General features: G+C 40.4%; 1 protein-coding gene across 1 annotated transcript in view; it reads left to right on the top strand.

The window, feature by feature from the left end:
* Positions 1–19,732, top strand: part of ARHGAP10 (Rho GTPase activating protein 10) — a 369,765-nt gene that overhangs the window by 183,370 nt on the left and 166,663 nt on the right. Inside the window, exons 11-13 of the mRNA XM_040251356.1 lie at positions 13,790–13,871; positions 15,796–15,841; positions 17,912–17,977. Of these exons, the coding sequence (XP_040107290.1) occupies positions 13,790–13,871; positions 15,796–15,841; positions 17,912–17,977 (194 nt within the window). The remainder of the gene's footprint in view (positions 1–13,789; positions 13,872–15,795; positions 15,842–17,911; positions 17,978–19,732) is intronic.

The following is a 19,732-nucleotide window of genomic DNA, read 5'->3' as shown; positions in this document are numbered from 1 at the left end:
TTTATTAATTTGTTACTTTTTTCAGATGATCCATATTGTCAATATGTCATTGGTTTTTACTTCTATTTTTATTTCCTTTGGGTTTTCTTCTTCTTTTAAACATTTAAGATGGAAGCATGACTTTACTGTTTTATTTTGAATACAGACATTTAAATCTAAATTTCCTTCTAAAACTACTTTAGCTTTCATCCCATGAACTTCGATGTATAGTGTTTTAATTGTAATCCAGTTCCAAAGAATTCAAAGTTTTTATGTGATCAGAATATAGGCATTGAGTTTTAACTCAGATGATATTTAGAATGGTGTTTTAGAAATTCCCAATGGATGGGGAATTTCTGTGTACATGTTATTTTTTTTTTTCTACTTCTCTTTTGGTCTGATAACATAGTCTGTACTCTATTAACGAGTTGAAGTTTACTAGTTTCATTGTCTTAAGTGTGGCCTATTAGTAAATGATTCATGTGCACGTGAGAACAATGATTTTTTTGCTGTTGCTGGGTATAATGTCCTGTAAATGTCAGTTAGATCAAGTTGTTTGTTACTGTTGCTCAAATCTTTGGTACTGTCTTAATTTTTGATAATGTTCTATCAATGACTAAACTAGCGATATTAAAACTTCTAACTACTATGAGGACTTGCTTGTTTTCCTTTGATTTTGTAATTTTTGTTTCCTATACTGAATATTCGTGATCTTTTTCTTTGTGTATGCACATTTATGATTGTCTTCTTCAAGTGACCGTTTTATCATTATGAAATGTCTATTCTGGGATAATCTTTGTTGTGGAATCTACCTTGTTTGATGTTAATTATAGCTGCACTAACTTTCTTAGTGTTACTTGGCGTATTTTTTTCATCCTTTTTCTGTTATCCATTTGTGTCTTTATGTTTAATTTTTTTTTTGTAAGCAACATATAATTGAGTCCTGCTCTTAAAAAAGTCCAGTGTATTAGCCTTTGCTTTTTAACCAGAGTTTTAGCTAATGTGTATACAGTGTAGTTATGGATGTGCATAGGTTTAAGCCCACCATCTTGGTTTTGTTTTCTATTTGTCCTTTTTGCTCTTTGTTTTTCTGTTCCTCCTTTGCTGCCTTCTTTTGTGGAACTGAGTCATTTTTAGTATTCCATTTTATCTCCTCTATTATATGATTTTTAGTTATACCTCTTTGTACCTTTATTTGAGTATCAGGTGAATTTTCAAGTTAACCTATTTTTTACCTTTTCATAAGCAGTATAAGAACCTTGCAACAGTAGACTTCTAATGACCACCCTTTTGCCCTCTGTACCCTTGTTTTATATATTTTAATTCTGCATGTACTCTGAGCCTAGTTGTATGTTACTGCTTTCACTTTATGAAATCAATGATCAGTAATCTTTTGAAAAAACTTTAATGTTTTATTTACATATATAAGGGTGTGTGTGTGTGTGTTTTTGTCTTTTAGTATCAGTGTATTTATCCATTCTGATTTTCTTCGTTCGTTTCTGCAGAACTGAGTTTCTATCTTGTGCTATTTCCTTCAAGTCCCTTAGGGTAATTTAATTTGAACATTACTTACAGTGCAGATGTGCTGGAGACTTCTTTAATGTTTTGTTTATCTGAAAGTATCTTTATTTTGCCTTCATTTTTTGATGAATGTAGAATTCTGGATTCATCATGTTTTACCCCCAGCACTTCTAAGAAGTCATTTTATTTTCTTTAGCTTCCATTTTTTTTTCCTCATGGCAAGTCATCTTTTGTACTGTTATCTTGTATGTTGTTTTTTCCTCTTGCTGCTTTCAAGATTTTCTTTTTATGACATGCCTAGATGTGTTTTTCTTTGTTTTATCCTGCTTGGTGTTCTTTGAAGTTATTGGATATGGGAGTTGATAATTTTCTGTTTTAGGAAACCTTACCCATTAGCTCCTCAAAGACTTCTTCTGCCCCCCTTTCTCTTCCTTCACTTTATGGGATTCTGATTGCATTATGTTAGACCATTTGAGACTGATTTCAATTGTACCTGCAGGATTTTAATTTACAAAGGTGGCCGAGGGCTGACATGGAGAGGCTAATGCCACTGAAGAGAATTTTATCCTTACAGTTTCCAAGGGCAGAGAGCAAACATGCTGTGTAGGAGCACATGGGGAAACACCAGGGTTTGGTCAGGAGTCTGGAAGGAGCAAGGGAAAATCCTAGACCCTCTTTACTGGGGTTTCTAAGGGAAGGGTAAGGCAGAAAAGGGAAAAGCATAGGGGTGGCTGCTTTGAATTATGTTGATGGGCTCTAGGCTGTAGGGGTGATTTTTGATTGTCTGGCCTGGGGTGACTTAGGGCAAGAGAAATTCTGGCTGGGTGTGTGAGAATTAGGGATATAGACTTGAACTTGTTGCTTTGTCTTTGGAAGTGAACTCTTCACTGCTGCTGCTGCTGCTGCTACTAAGTCGCTTCAGTCGTGTCCGACTCTGTGTGACCCCAGAGATGGTAGCCCACCAGGCTCCCCCATCCCTGGGATCCTCCAGGCAAGAACACTGGAGTGGGTTGCCATTTCCTTCTCCAATGCATGAAACTACTGTGGTTTTATTTTCTGTTTTCTTGCATATCCACTTGTCTCTTTTTAATAGTTTCTATCCCTTTGATAAAATTCCTATCAATTTATGCATGTTGGCCAGCTTTTTAAAAAAAGTTTCATTTGTTTATTTATTTAGCTTCATTGTGGCATCAGGGTCTTTAGTTGAGGCATGTGGGATCTTATGTTCCCTGACCAGGGATTGAACTCGGGTCCCCTGCATTGGGAATGCAGAGTCTTGGCCACTAAACTGCCAGGGCAGTCCCTTGGCTACCTTTGACACTGGATCCTTGAACATATTCAGAGTGGTTTTTAGGTTTCAGTTTGACAGTCTCCCCCAGCCCCCACCACCTGAATACCTGGGCTATTTCTGGGTTTCTTTCTTCATGATTTTGAGTTACTTTTCTTTGCTTCTTTGCATGCCTTGTAATTTTTTGGTGGAATACCAGAGAGTGTGTGTAAGAGAGCAGTAGAGACTAAAGGAAGTACTACCCATACCTGGTGAAGGGCACACCCATCCGTCAAGCTACAAGTATGTAGGACTGTCAGGATGGCTGGCAGTTGAGCTAAGATTGGGCATAGTTGTTGTTAGTCACAGGCTTCCTGCGATTTGAGGATGCTGTCAGAAGCCTGTCTGGAAGCTCGCCCGCCCTGTTCCATATTCTTATGGCACATAGCTCTTTTAGCTCTGCTCTCCAACTGCTCCTGAGCATCTGGGGACACCCTGTGGGTAGGAGGGAGAAGTTGGACCCACATTCTTCCCTTGTCCTTGTCTTCCAGGGATGGGGTCTTTAACCTCTGGGTTCTAATGTCTAATGATCTGAAGTGGAGCTGATGTAATAATAATAGAAATAAAGTGCACAGTAAATGTCAATAAACAGAATGCACTTGAATCATCCTGAAGCTGTTGTTTGCCCCCATCCATGGAAAAGTTGTCTTCCATGAAACCGGTCCCTGGTGCCAAAAGAGTCGGGGCCCACTGTTCTGGAGGTTTAAACCATCACATCAGCTTGTGCGCTCAGCCTCTTCAGTCATGTCTGACTGTGCTACCCTTGGACCGTAGCCCGGCAGGCTCCTCTGTCCATGGGATTCTCTAGGCAAGAACCCTGGGGTGGGTTGCCATGCCCTTCTCTAGGGGATCTTCCCGACCCAGGAATTGAACCCATGTCTCCTGCATTGCGGCAGGTTCCTTACCCACTGAGCCATCTGGGAAGCCCCCCACCAGCTCATACTCTACCTTTAAAACTGTTAAAATCCAGTTTTCCTCCTCTCTTACAGCTTCCTCTTTGTCCTGCTCGTCCCGGAGGATGAGACAGCTGTATGTGTGTGCGTGTGCGTTCTCTCTAGGAAAGGACGCATTACTTCCTGTGTTTTAGTGCGGTTCTTTTTTTTTGGCATCTTCAGTTCTCAGATGTTTATTTAAAAAAACCAAACTACTGTGATTTGGTAGGGATTTTATAGGTTCTCCATCTTGTTCAAGTCGTTAAGGTAAAAATGATGTTTCCTATAACTTCTGCAGTCGGAGCAGAAGCAGCCGTTCTCCAGTGAGAATGGGTTGAATTCACTTTTACTGGAGAAAATAATCCTACTTGTGACTATATCCCTGCTTAATTGCTCTGTTTGAAACACCTTTGTGGTGGACCAAGGAAAGTTGTCATTAAGTCTTTTCCCTTAGTAAACTCAGGTTACGTGCTTTAATTGTCTCTGGAAAAATTCATATATTTATATTTAAATTTTTTCCCCCAGCATCTCTTGTGAGAAGCTGATTATGACTGCTACATTTCTAAAACTTTTAAAAATGTTTTACTTGGCTTTGGCACTTTCCTCTTAGAGTAAAATTTAGTGCAGGACTTGTAATATGCTGGGATTTTTTCCCCCTCTCTTCCTTTTCAACATTCCTCTTACAAAAGCATTAGAATATTCCTGATTTATTTCCATCATAAATTTTAGTAGCTGCTGCTTAGTTTCTTTTCCTCTTAACTTCTCTGTTTACAATAATATCTCATTAATTGACATCTTATAAATGTGAATGTTTCTCTCCGTGCTTATGTTGTTTTATATTTTCTTAATTTACAGGCTCATTGATCTGTCTTGTAGAATCTAAGAAAAACCCATGTCTTCCACATGCTTTGACAGAACAATAAAAATGCAGTTGAAAGAGGATTGATAGATAGAAGGTCAAATGGAGAATATAGATACTAGCTTTGTAAGGCTGTGTCTCATGCATCAGTATTGGGTTGCGTCTGGTACCTGATAGTCCATATTTTTTTTTTGAATGAATGACTGAGAAGAGATTGAGATGGTAATTTAAGAATAAGAACCTGTTTAACCTGAGTGTTTCTTTCTTCAAGTTTCAGTTCTCAACCTTCACTGTATAACAATTTTGGTTTTAAGTAAAGACAGACTATCCCAGCCAAGGGCTCTCTTTGGTCTGGTTCAGTTTTCCTTCATGAAGTTTATCCAGTTGCCTTTGTGTTCACCTGGAATCCGCTTTGCCTTGCTGGGCATGGAGTAATCTGCAGACCTTAGCACACTGGCACACAGTACATACCAAATGTTAATTTGGTTGAATTGATTATTTGATGAAGGAAGAGGAGGAGGCTATGTCCTCCCTTGAAATCACTGCAGCAACATCTGTTCTAGAAAACCAAGTTAGAACATTCTCAGTCCTGGTTTCTGGCTCCAAGTAGTCACTAACGTTCTTCCCTTAGCCTGTCCACGAAATGAAGAGATAATTGCTATTTCTGTCTTTGTGTGGGCATCCCTGGTGGCTCAGATGATGTAGAAGCTGCCTGCAATGCAAGAGACCTGGGTTCGATCCCTGGGTAGGGAAGATCCCCTGGAGACAGGAATGGCCACCCACTCTGGTATTCTTGCCTGGAGAATTCATTGTTTCTCTATGTAAATGTGAGCAATCCAGCACTTTGTTGTAAAATTTTCTGTTCTTCACTAGCCTCATGGTCACCAAGTTGTTCTATGTGTCCACTAAATTTTGTTAAAAAATTATGTTCTATCAATAAAACGTGTCTTTCTTTTGAAAACTGGAGAATTTTTATATTTTGTTCCAATGATGAGATCCTGTTAATACTGTAGTTTGAAATGTGTCCTTAAGTCTCAGTTTTGCTTAATGATTTCATAGCAATGGATTATTACAAATAAAAGGAAGAAACTTGAGAAATTTTAAATGGTTGAAATGTATTTTAGTGCCTGACGTTTTATTTGGAGGTAGAGCTGTAGTGGATGGCTTTGGGCAGCTTGTGTGGTAGGATGGGGCTGCTTTCTATAAATCTGGTGACTGTTCCTTTTAAGAAGCATGTGACGAGTGTGAAGTGTTCTTGGGAATCACTGCAGTGTGATGGATTAATTCTCTGAAGTGGAGTTGTTGTGAGTTACTGTGTTATTATTTGTCAAATGGAAACAAAAATAGAATTCTGTCCTTGTAGGTAATAGATCTCTACTTAATCTCTCGTCTTTCAGCAGGTAGGTTGGTTCCTTCTTCTCTGTATTCTTCAACGAGCCACGGGGCTCAAGTCTGGATCATCATGCCTTGGAGACAAGGAGTAGAATAGTATTTTAATTTTTATGCCACATTGGATTTCTATCCAGACATAATGTGGCTGTTTGATCTGAAGCCTGACAATTGCTTTTTTATTTACTTTACTATCTGTAATTCTAGTTTCATAACTCTTCATCATTCAACACTCTTGTCATCACTCCAAGTGATCAGAACCAGTCATTGTCTCTCTTTTCTGTTGCTCTTGTACAGTTGGTTAAGAATATTCAACAGTCTACTGGTAGTAAATGTTATCTCCCCTCATGTCCGAATGGAGAACCTTAGGAGAGAGCAAAAAGAAACTAGTAAGTACAGGAAATTTCATCACGATTCAAGTCTGATTTTGAGTGTTTGAAGTATGAGTGCGTGCTATGCGTGCATGCTCCGTCTCTCAGTCGTGTTTGACTCTCTGAGACCCTAAGGACGTTAGCCCTCCAGGCTCCTCTGTCTGTGGAGTTTTCCAGGCAGAAATACTGAGTGGGTTGCCATTTCCTCCTTCAGGAGATCTTCCTGACCCAGAGATTGAACCCGTGTCTCCTGTGTCTCTTGCATTGGCAGGCAGATTCTTTATCATTGCGCCACCTAGAAAGCCCATTCTAAGTATTGGTTCAGTTGACTCATGTCCGACTTTTCCCTGCCCATCACCAACTCCTGGAGCTTGCTCACACTCATGTCCATCGAGTTAGTGATGCCGTCCAACCATCTCATCTTCTGGTGTCCCCTTCTCCTCCTGCCTCCAATCTTTCCCAGCATCAGGGTCTTGTCAAATGAGTCAGTTCTTCGCATCAGATGGCCAGAGTATTGGAGTTTCAGCTTTAGCATCAGTCCTTCCAATGAATATTCAGGACTGGTTTCCTTTAGGATGGACTGCTTGGATTTCTTTCAGTCCAAGGGATTCTCAAGTGTCTTCTCCATCACCACAGTTCAAAAGCATCAATTCTTTGGCACTCAGCTTTCTTTACAGTCCAACTCTCACATCCATACATGACTGCTGGAAAAACCATAGTTTTGACTAGACGGACCTTTGTTGGCAAAGTAATGTCTCTGCTTTTTAACAGGCTGTCTAGGTTGGTCATAGCTTTTCTTCTGAGGAGCAAGCATCTTTTAATTTCATGGCTGTAGTCACCATCTGCAATGATTTTGGAGCCTGCAAAAATAAACTCAGCCACTGTTTCCACTGTTTCCTCATCTATTTGCCATGAAGTGATGGGACCAGATGCCATGTTCTTAGTTTTCTGAATGTTGAGCTTTCAGCCAACTTTTTCACTCTCCTCTTTCACTTTCATCAAGAGGCTCTTTAGTCCTTCTTCACTTTCTGCCATAAGGGTGGTGTCATCTGCATGTCTGAGGTTGGCAATCTTGATTCCAGCTTGTGCTTCAAGTATTCTAAGTATCAGTTCAGTTCAGTCGCTCAGTCGTGTCCAGCTCTTTGCTAAGTATAGAATGTCTTTATTTGCTAGGGCTGTTTTTGCTTTCACTGAACCCCTTAACTAGTTATTAATGGTATATTGTAAATGATCTGTCTTTCATTCTTTATTCTTGGAGTGATAGCTTTCTTACTCATTATTTCGTTGCCCATAGCATATTGAAGTCTCTCTTGAGTATTTCTCAGATCCATTCATTTATTTCTCTTTGTTTTGGTCATTCCTGTCTTACCCTCTGAATTGTCTAATACATCTTTTTAACCACCCCTGCTCAGCTTCCGTCCATTTGTCACTGAGCAGCCATTGTTCATGTACAGGTTTTTTTTTTTTTTTTAACTTTACCGTAAGTTTTTAAATTGGAATATAGTTGCTTTACAATGTTGTTACTTTTTGCTTTAGAACAAGGTGAACCAGCCACAGGTATACATATATCTTCTTTTCCTTGAATTTCCTTCTCATTTACATCACCACAGAGCCCTGAGTAGAGTTCCTTGTGCTATAAATAGGTTCTCATTAGTTATCTATTTCATATATAGTAAGGTGTATATGGGGTTTCCCTGATGGCTTAGATGATAAAGTGTGTATATACCAATCCCAACCTTCCGTACGTTTGTTCTCTACTTCTCTGCTCTATTTGTGCTTTGCAAATAAATAAATTCGTATGTACCATTTTTCTAGATCCCACATATGTGTGTTCATAGATAATATTTGCTTTTCTCTTTCTGACTTACTTCACTCTGTATGTCAGTCTGTAGCACATGGAAGCAACCTGAATGTCCGTCACCAGAAGATGTGGTACATACGTGCAGTGGAATATTACTCAGCCGTGCGAGGGAATGGAACGGTGCCATTTGCAGAGACATGTACATGTTTAATCTGATCATGTTTACCCCCTACTGAAAACCTTCAGTGACATGTAGGATTTGTTTATGTTGTTAAGTCACTTTTAGTTCTGTCTGACTCTTTGGGACCCTTTGGACTGCAGCATGCCAGGCCTCCTCATCCCTCACTGTCTCCCGGAGTTTGCCCAAATTAATGTTCGTTGAATCGCTGATGCTATCCAACCATCTTTTCCTCTGCTGCCCTCTTCTTCTTTTGCTTTCAGTCTTTCTCAGCATCAGAATCTTTTTCCAGTGAGTCAGCTCTTCATACCAGGTGGCCAAAGTATTGGAGCTTCAGCTTCAGCATCAGTCCTTCCAATGAATATTCAGGGTTGATTTCCTTTAGGATTGACTGGTTTGATCTCCTTGCAGTCCAAGGGACTCTCAAGAGTCTTCTCTAGCACCACAGTTCCAAAGCGTCAGTTCTTAGGTGCTCAGCCTTCTTTATGGTCTGACTCTCACATCCATCTATGACTACTGGAAAGACCATAGCTTTCCCTATATGGACCTTTGTCAGCAAAGTGATGTCTTTGCTTTTTAGTACTCTCGTCTAGGTTTGTCACAGCTTTCCTTCCAAGACACAAGCGTCTTCTAATTTCATGGCTACAGTCACCATCCGCAGTGATTTTGGGTGCATAAACCCTCAGCATGACCCAGGAGGCCCTGTGTGGTGGGACCCCATCTTTCCATGGAGTTGCTCTGCAGCTGGTTTGTGGGACCTGTGACGAGACTGCTCCCAGCTCCTCCAGAGAGTGCTGTGTCCGTGCTGTGTGCCTTCTCAGCCTAGGGAACGCCATGGCCCTCTTGCTTCTATTTGTACATGGCTCATTTATCCTTAAAGTTTCAGATTAAATGTCTCTTCCCCAGGGAAGCCTAACTTCCAGGGTTAGGACAGGCTTTCCTTTCTTATGGGGCTTCCCTGGTGGCTCAGATGGTAAAGAATTTGCCTGAAATGCAGGAGACCTGGATTCGATCCCTGGGTCAGGAAGATCTTCTGGAGAAGGAAATGCCAACCCACTCCCAGTATTCTTGCCTGAGAATCCCAATGGACAGAGGAGCCTGGTGGACTGTAGTCCATGGTGTTGCAAAGAGTTGGACACAACTGAGCAACTAACACTTTGACTTTCTTCACTTCCTTTCTTACTCCCAGATCACCCTAAAAATCCTGAAGTTGCCCAAAGAGATTGGCAGGTTCACCGATAAGTCTCCTAGACCACAATGATTTAGCATAATTGAAATCGAAAGGTTTTCTGTTTGGGCACATATCTCCTGATGTCCTTACTTCCTCTTTTCCTCCTAGGGAGCTGGCTTTACTCATTTACACTCACCTGACTCCCTTGCAACATTCTTTTTGTGTGCTAAGTCGCTTCAGTTGTGTCCGACTCTTTGCAACCCTGTGGACTGTAGCTTGCCAGGCTCCTTTGCCCATGGGATTCTCCGGGCAAGAATTCTGGAGTGGGTTGCCGTGCCCTCCTCCATGGGATCTCTCTGACCCAGGGATGGAACCCTCATCTCTTACATCTCTAGCATTGGCAGACAAGTTCTTTACCACTAGCGCCCCCTGGGAAGCCCAGCATTCTGTGTACTTGCAGTTAATTGATTATTTATGATTTATCTTCTGCTTTCTCTGCTAGACAGTGTGCTCAGCCCAGAACCTAGCACGTGGTAAGATATTTAATAATTCCTGACCTCCTGGGACAAGACAAAGCATAATAGCTCATCATGTGGTGGTTGTTGGAAGAACTGAGTGGTTGTGAACCCTGTCTTTGTATCCCATGACAGACTTTGCCGTTTTTGGCCTGGAGTCTAATTTTCTCTGCTGGTTTTGTCATTCCTGGATTAGAAAATCTGTTAGCTTTCTTTTATGTATTTGATGTAGCTCCTCCCTGTCCATTTTATATTTATTTCTTTTAATGATATATTAAGTGTTTGAATCCATATACTTTTGGGAGAGGTCTTTAGATATTTTTTCTGCTTTGCAAGAAAGGAGCATTCATGTAGACCTGAGACCCCCCGTGTGTAAATATTGTTTTATCACTTAACCGATGTAAAGAAAAACACGCCTGCCATCTGAAGTTTTCCCTCACAATTTTAATTAACTCCCCTGAGCCCAGTGTGGGTTACTAAGAATAAGGGCCAGAATCCCCACGTCCCAGTCGAGGCACTTCTTAAAACAGCCTGGTTTTCTGGGCATCTTGCCTCGATTCTTGCTGCAGAAGGATGCTGTGCATAGCAGAGCAAGAGGAGGTGGGATCTTGGTTGTGAGCTCCATAGCGCCAGGGTGATGGCAACCCTGGGCCATTGCTGAAATGTTTAGGGTAGACAAGAGTCATGTTGCTGTTCAGGAGTGCACTTGGGGGTTGAGAATTGATTTTTAATTTTTAGGATTTTTTTTTGGTGTGGACCATATTTAAAGTCCTTTAAATTTGTTACATATATGTGTGTGTATATATATCTGGGGGGCCGTGTGGCATCTGGGATCTTAGTTTCCTGACCAGAGATTGAACCCCCACCTTTTGTATTGGAAGGTGAAGTCTTAACCTCTGTCTTAACTAGAGACATCTACAAGTTACTTTTTTCCACAAAACTCATAGCCTGGAGAAAGTGGTTGAGGAGGCAGACCCATCAACTGTAGAGACTTGGTAGTGAAGTTGAAGCAGATACCTGCTCAGGCTTTGTAGCCATCCTGTGGGGAGAAAGCCTAACACCTGTGGGTGTGAATTTTGGGAACACAGTGTATTTGCCCTGGGTGGTATGGTGCTTTTGGAGTATTGCATGCTTTAAGTACTTTATAAAAATTGTAGTGGTTATTGAGTTACATTTGATTCTTGCCACTTGCTTTACTTGTAAAAGATTACCCAACACTTGAAAATGAGGTGAAATACTGTTCCAGGAGTGATAACTTTAAAAAAATATTGTATATTCAGTATTAAATGGGAATGGATATTTACTTTCCATTTCAACCATCTATTTTCATTTCCAGTTGTCTGTGGTTTGGAGTATTCTACCTTTTCATCCCTTTCCCAAAAGTTTATTTTTAATACTTTTTATCAAACATACAAAATCTGTTTCATTGGAGAAACCACCAAAGTTTAAGAGGAATTATTAATAGCTTTTCTACCTAGCACTCCTTCCCAGCATGAAGAGTTTTCAGGCAGATTGTCTAAATATCCAAATAATCTGAACTAAGAAAGATCAGCCTTTGGCTCTGAGGACCAACTCAAGGCTCTAAGAAAACACCGAGGAAACCGCCCCCCCCCCCAAATGGTTGACAATGCTGGCACGGGATGAAAAATGACTTTCTGGTTTCATTCGGCCCATGCCTGGGTAACAGTAAACGTGTGCCAAGTCACTTCAGTCGTGTCCAACTCTGTGACCCCTGGTGGGCTATAGCCCACCAGGATTTTCTGTCTGTGGGATTTCCCAGGCAAGAATACTGGAGTGGGTTGCCATTTCCTCCTCCAGGGGGTCTTCCCCACCCAAGGGTTGGACCTGCGTATGAGTCCTGCATCGGCAGACGGATTCTTCACCACGAGAACCACCGGGGCAGCCAAGCGACATGTGTATCTTTATAAATAAAAATCCTCAGTACCCTCCCACATCCACTGGATGGCTACTTTCAAAGAGAAGGAGAGAGGAAGAAAATTAAGTGTTGGTGAAGATATGGAGAAATTGGAACCCTGTGCAGTGTTAGTAGGAGTGCACAATATTAAAAAGAATAAAAATTACCATTTGACCCCCCTTGTGATACAAAAAGTTTTCTCCCTAATTACAGAACACACCTGTACTCCAAATGTGTGTCTCTAAGCAATTCTCTAATTCTCTATGGAGAGCAAGTGTCCTAAGATTAAACTCAGCTTTGGCACTAGGTGGAGTTCAGGAAGACCCCATGGATCAAGGCCTCAAGGCTGCCCCCTGCCACTTCAGATGACAATCACCAGTCCAGATTGCCATCTGTGCTTTCGGCTATAAATCAGATGTTCCCATGACCCTGTCCTTGAGTTTGAGAATTTGTTAGAATGGCTCACAGAACTCAGGAAAATAGTTTACTGACTGTTGTTGATTTATCTGTGTGTGTGTGTTCAGTCATGTCTATCTGTCTGTGACCCCTCAGACTGTCGCCCACCAAGATCCTCTGTCTGTGGGATTTCCCAGGCAAGAATACTGGAGTGGATTGCTATTTCCTCCTCCAGGGGATCTTCCCAGTTTACAATAAAGGATATTTTAATGAGAATAGATGAAAAACCCATAAAGAGGTAATACAGGGCAAAGTATGGAGGAAGGGAGTTGGAGCTTCCGTTTCTGCTGTTGGGGTACTCTCCCTTCAGTATCTCCATGGGCTCACCGCCCTGCAAAGTCTCTTGAAACCCAGAGATTCTTACGCAGGCTTCATTATGCAGGAACAATTGAGAATCACTGGCTGTTGATGTGTGAAGTCAGCCCCCAGTCCCTCCCCACTCTTGGGAGGAGCATGGATGAGATGGAGCTGAAAATTCGAATCCTCTAATCACATGGTTGGTTCCCCAGGCAACCAGCCCACATCCTGAGGCTTTCCAGGAGCCTCAGCTCATTAGTATACAAAATGACACATCATTTCAAAGTTTCCAAGTTTGTCCTTCCTGCTTACCTCCCTTTCTCTATTCTTCCCTTCCTTCTGCACCATGTGTCGTGTGGGATCTTAGTTCCCCAACCTGGGATCGAACCAGTGCCCCTGGCTTCAGAACTTCAGGGTAGTCCCTCTAAGGGTTTTTGCAGCTGTGTGCTGGAAAATGGGGTCAGAAATTAAACATATATTTATTATATCACATCCTACAACTCTACTTCTGAGTATATACCCCAAGTAATTGAAAGCAGCATCTAGTGGCAGCATTGTTTACTGTAACCAGGTGGAAACAAGCCATGCATTGATGGGTGCATGGATAGAAAAATGTGGTATATTCATACAGTGGAGTAATACGCAGCCTTAAAAGGAGAGGAAATTCTGACGCACGCTACAGCATGGATGAAAATGGAGGATACTTTACCAAGCAAGTCACAAAAAGACAAATTCTGTATGAGTCCGCTTGTAAGAGGCGCTTAGAGTAATCAGGTTCCTTGAGACAACAGGTAGAAGGGTGGTTGTCAGGAGCTGGGAGGAAGGGGAGTGCAGACTTGTTGTTTAATGGGTACAGAATTTTAGTTTTGCAAGATGAAGAGTTCTGGAGTCTGGACTCAATACTGCTGAACCATGTCGTTAAAAATAGTGTAGATGTAAATTTTATGTTCTGTGTATTTTATCTCAATTGAAAATTTAAAGGAAACAGTGACCATAATGAAACATTAGAAAGTGGAAAAGGAGGTTTGTTTTTTTTAAAAGTCAAGGAATAACCTGATCTGTTCCTGGTGTCTTGCAGGCCTGGTGTTTCCTTGACCATGCAGGCGTTTTCGGAAGAAGAGAGGAAGCAGTGGTTGGAAGTTCTGGGTGGAAAAGAAGCTGTAAGATATAACCAGTGGTTGAGTTTTGTTTCAAATCCTTTAGAGTTGACTTCTGTTCATTTTCATGTTATTTTTGCTTTATAGTATATGAAAAAAATGTTCCCTGCTGAAGCTGGTGTCTGAATTCCTCTTGGAAGCATTTGGTAGTCTAGAAAGTTGGTTTGAGATAGTAGTGGCACACTTGAGACTGGCATATCGTTATTTTTATTTTTCTTTGTCGCTCAGGTTTGCTTTGCTTGAGGAAGTCATCTAAATTCTCAATTTCTTCTTCCCTACCTGTGAAAGTACTTTGGGTGATGAATACAATAAATGCTTGCAATTCATTTTGATCCCAGTGGAGATGAAACAATAAATATGAGGCTGTGCAGGCAATATTACAAGTGACTGCTGTACTTATTTGCTTGATTTAACAATTTCTGGGTTAGCCTAACGAGCCATAGTGTGCAGTGTTAGGTAGCCTTAGCGAATGGGCCTCTGTGTTCAGATTGGTTTGAGGAATAAGTTAAAGGCAGTGATAGCAATCCAGAGGCATGGGACTTCAGTCTGTTTGCCATTTTACTCAACCACCACCTCCTCTCAGAGGACTGGTGGCGTCTGGGAGTTGAGAACTGGGGAGGTCATATATTGAATGGGGGACTTAGCAAGGATAATTATAGAAAACACCATAGGACTGGTTTAAATCAACTCTACTTAAAGTATTATGACTCATAACCAGCTGCCAATGCAGGTACCAGGTGGGCTGATCTGGCAAGCATTTGGCGTTTCAGCAGGATTTAAAAAGATAGAGCCCAGTAGAAGAGGGGTCATATGCAGTAAAAAGAGGTGTCAAAATAGAGCTTGTGAGATGGGCAGAAGATAACGTTATCTGACGGCAGTGGGCAGTCCCTGAGAATGTAAGAAATAGGGCGAAGAGGATGGGCAGGAACACATGAAGCAGTCTTGACATGGTGTTTGAAACATGGAAGCCCAAATTACATACTTTAAAAATAGATCCCGTATAAGAAAATGTATCATCCTTGGAGGAAAAAAGCAGTGATCAGATTTGTGTATCATTTTTTTATACTTGATCTATATTTAGCTTCCGTGATTTTAGTTCTGTTTATTCTTAATTTGTCCTTGAAATTTTTAGCTAGGAGTCAAGAGTACTTTCAACCTTGGTAGCCCCTGAGATCCAAAACAGTTTGTCCTAATCCTCTCTAGTAAAGGCACTGACCTAGACTTGTCCCCCCCAGAGATTCAAGAAATGCTTTGGAAAGTGAGTTTGCCTATTTGCATAGCAAAATGGTCAGATGGCTAAGTCATGAGGAACTAAGTCTGTTGCCAAAGGCAGTGTAACCTTGACACACACATCCTCTCCTTTAGAGTAAAAAAGCCAGGTGATTAATTTGAGATAAACAGATAAAGGCAAGCCTGCATAAGAAAATAAATATTCAGCTATGTATTTAGGTAAGGGCACTGAAGGCATTTCATCATTTTCTCCAGGTGATGTATGTGCCTTGAAGATAATGGGGCAGCATTAGAATTCTCAGAGGCAGCCTGGGATCATCACCTTGATATTTCAGATGTGGTTATTGAGATTATGGCAGGAGTCATGTCTTTAAGTAAACAGCAGATTTTAGCAATAGTGAATAAATGAGCTTCATCTTCCTAATTAGAATGCAGCAATTTGTTTGAGCATTACAAATTTACGTGAACTTTCAGTCCTGGCCCTTTGTATTATTTTTGCTACTTTGGCAATGCTTTGGTGAGAGGCCAAGGAGACTCAGAGCTCTCCTTTTTGTTACCTGTCTTTGCCTTTGAGCCCACGAGAGTGATTAACCAATGTCAGTGTATTTTTTCGACAGTCCCTAGGTGTGCCTTCTACAATAGAATCATTTTTATGGATTTGCTGAAAATACTGTTTCCCCTTTTTCTCTTTTACTAGCTGTTCCCTAGTTTTAATAGAGCCATCATCCCAAGACCAGAAGGAAGTAAGTGCTAATGTATAAAAATGACTGTTGTCTCCCTTTCTCATGAGTTACTCTGTTTTTATTACTGATGTCAAACTGTTGCTGAGTGCTTGCTCTCTGTACTCTGTCTGTGTTAGTCTGCTAAGTGGTAGGTGTCTTATCCACTGAGGACCTCTTCAGACTTTTCTTCACTGCTGAAACTCTCCTTGATCTTTCCCATCTCTGAGCCTTTTTCTTTCTCATCTTCCTCTACCAAAATACTCTATCAGTGACTTTGGTATTTGTTTTTATAGCCATAAACAAATACTCAAGAGTTTCAGGCATGCATCTGTAAGCTTCCTAAGTTATAAACTCCAGTGGCTTATAAACACCAGTTCCTTGACTCCCAGCCCCTCTCACCTCCACATGTGGTATCCTTTATCCTTCCAGTCCCTCAGGCATGGGCTGTACAAATAGTTCAGCATTACACCTTAGAAAATAAACAGCAACCAAATGCGTTCAGATATTCTAGGACAATGATCTTCCCTTGCCTTGTATGTACTAGAGGAAAAGGAAATAATCTCTGGCTCTTGTACTCTTGATTTTACCTGAGATAAGATGAAGATGTGATGAAATTTGCTGGATTCTTTACAAATCTACTTTTCACATCTTGGGAAGAATGAAGCCACATTTGTCAGATGTCCACAGTTTGGAGACATTGTTAAATGAGCCACGATTTCACAGTGATTATGGTGTGTGTAACACTTAACCTGGCTCTGGAAATTCACCAGGTGCCTTGCAAGGTTGTCAGCCACGGAGGCCCCTGCTTGACTTCCCTTCCTCTTGTCCTTCTCTTCTATTGTCCTTTCTCCTCCTCCATTCCCTTATCCCCTCTTTCTCTCCTCTCTTCCTTTCTTTTCTTGTTTTTACTTGAGAAATGAAAACAACATTTTGGAAAAGTAGTTTTGCTAAGCAGAAAGAAACACATTTTATATAAATGTTGTGAATAGTAGATCCGTAAAAAAGTACACCACTGCCCACTTTTCCTCATTAAAATGCTCTCTAAGCTTAGCTTTAAACCTGCAAAGTTTTTGTTCATAAATTATTCCATGCTATACCTTCTGAGAACCAAGGGTTAATATTCCTGCTTCTGAGTTCTAAATATAGAATAAAGCATTCACTTTCCCTGAGTGCATTTTTGAAACAAGAATTGTCTTTTATTAGGGTCCTCAAATACATCAGCCTAATCAATGACAAAGTATTCATATTAGGAAAAATATACAATTGTATTTTCAAAATAATCTTTTTTTGCTACTTGAATCATCTTTTAAATTCATTATGAAAATAATAAAATATTAAACATTTAGAGCATGGTATAAAATGTGAAAAAAGTTTCTAGCTCATCATTCAAATACTATTTTAAGAGTGTCTAAGAATTTTTTCCTCCTAGGTTAAAAAAGAAAAGTTTTGTGTTATTTCCCCAGCTTGTCAAATAATTTAAGAACTTTGACTCATGTCCATAATTAAAAAACAAACCCGAGTTGTTGGAATTTGGGCAAAACATTAACTATTTCTAGATAGCTTCCTCTAAAGATTAATCACTTTCTTTTTCACTATTTAAAATATTATTTTTGTTAACGGCTAGTTTAAATTATAAATTAATTTATATATATTGGTAATGTTAGTCATATATTGGTAATGTTAGTCGTGTCCAACTCTTTGCGACCCCATGGACTGTAGCTTGCCAGGCTTCACTGTCCATGGGGATTCTCCAGGCAAGAATACTAGAGTGGGTATTCTCCATGCCCTTCTCTAGGACATCTTCCCAACCCAGGGATCGAACCCAGGTCTCCTTTCTGTAGGCGTATTCTTGACCGTCTGAGCCACCAAAGAAGCATCTGTTGTTAATGAAGGTCCTGGTACTACAAATGCTCCTTGTCTATGAAGTTCTGATTTACGTTACTTAACCAGGGAGTGCATGACCTTTAGTTTTCTTTTTTTGAAGAGGAAAATAAAAAGTATATTGGACCTAAATAATTTTGTCTTATTTTTGTCAGCAAGAAAAATGTGAGTATTTGCACGTTTACTATTTTACAACTGTATTTCTTTTAGGTGCACAGTTGGATAAGATGGGATTCACAATTCTTAGAAAATGCATCCATGCAGTTGAAACACGAGGTAATGTGATTGAATCATTTTATTCATGAGAGGCTATAGGTATGTAAAATCTTAGGGTCGTTTTAAATGCTTTTTGCTTGGTTAAGTAGAATGAAATATTTTAATGCAAAACGCACCTTCTAGGCATCAGAGATTCAGTTGTTCATTTACTCTGAGTGGGGTAGGGGAGGAGGGTGGCGGGGGTTCCTTTTTATTTACACGTTTCTTCCTTGTGTCGAAACCTGGTCAGTAGAAGAATCAGCAGTGCTAGACTTGGACAATCAGTCTTAATCCCTTCTTGTTTACAAGCTAGTAAGGTATTTCCATCTTCACTTGTCTTGTTAGCTTCCAGTTTAAAAATCAGCATCATTGAGGTATCTTTTATGTATGGTAAAATTCACTGATTTTAGCTGTAAATTGATAACTTTTGATGATTGTGTTATAGTTGCGTAGCTACCACCACTGACATAGAAGATTTATATCTCCCCCCCAAATTCCTTTGTGCCCCTTCTCAGCCTGCACACCATCCTTGGCCCTTGGCAACTACTGAACTGCTTTTTATCACTTTCGTTCTTTTCATTTTTTTAAAAAGCTTTTTATATGAATGGAATTATGCAGTATATACTCTTTTGAGTCTGGCCTCTTTTGTTTAGCATAATGCTTTCAAGATTCATCTTTTTGGGTGTACTCTTGTGTGCTCTAAGTTGCTTCAGTCGTGTCCAACTCTTTGCGACCCTATGGACTGTGACCAGCCAGGCTCCTCTGTCCATGGGATTCTCCAGGCAAGAATAACGGGGTGGGTTGCCATTTCCTCCTCCAGGGGATCTTCCCGACCCAGGAGTTAAACCCGCACCTCTCGCATCTCTTGCATTTACCAGCGGGTTCTTCACCACCAGCAGCACCTAGGTATACGCTTAGTGCTTTTGTTTTATTGCTAGGCAGTATTTCATTTTATGGATATGCTGCATTTTGCTTATTCATCCACCTGTTGGTAATTTTTGAATTGTTTCCACTTTAAACTTCAGGAAAGATAATCCCTCCCCATTTTGGTTCCCTGATTTAAAAAGTCAAGGGTCTTTTCTTTCTAGTCCTTAAGGAAAAACAGGGCCTTGGTGCTTTGTAGCCATTGTGGCAGACTTTGGAGAAACTAAATACAATAAATTTGCAAAACAGGCTGTTTCTGGGGGCTGGATTTCTCTTTGTTTAGAGTCTAGTGAAGTATGGATAAATTGAATATTTAATTCCCTCTCATATATTGTTTATCCCAGTCCTACACTGAATGACTTAGTGGAATGAAGCATTGCACTCACGTTTTCTGTCAAAACAAGGTCTTTGTTATAAAGCCAGGACTGCCACCTGTGAAATGAGAGTGTTGGCTAACAGATGAATACGAGCTGTTTTATGATTTGGGGATTTGCCCATTGATAATAAAAACCTAAGCCACAGAAAGCTTTTCTTCCATTTTCCCTTATAGTGGCAATTCAAGCGGTGACACATTTTCATTCATTTCAACCTGCACTGAGGTTGAGCTGACAAATTTCTTCTTTTTCCTAATGCTTCAAAAATTTCCAAAACGGGGATACTGTGATTTTTCATATCTCTCACTTCATCATTCATGTTTCTCTTTTTCCTGAGCTTCTTAAGAGCCTTTATGGTATCACTTGCATGGTTATTTTTTTTTTTTTTTTAGTAAATACAATTCTTTCCACAAAAGATATAATTTATATCTACTTGTCTCTGCCTGGGCAGATAAAAATCTGTCTAGAATGCTTTCCG

The sequence above is a fragment of the Oryx dammah genome, unplaced genomic scaffold, assembly GCF_014754425.2.
Source record: "Oryx dammah isolate SB20612 unplaced genomic scaffold, SCBI_Odam_1.1 HiC_scaffold_12, whole genome shotgun sequence".
Taxonomy (NCBI): domain Eukaryota; kingdom Metazoa; phylum Chordata; class Mammalia; order Artiodactyla; family Bovidae; genus Oryx; species Oryx dammah.
The sequence above is the reverse complement of the archived record's forward strand: the minus strand, read 5'-3'. Positions and strand labels throughout refer to the sequence as shown.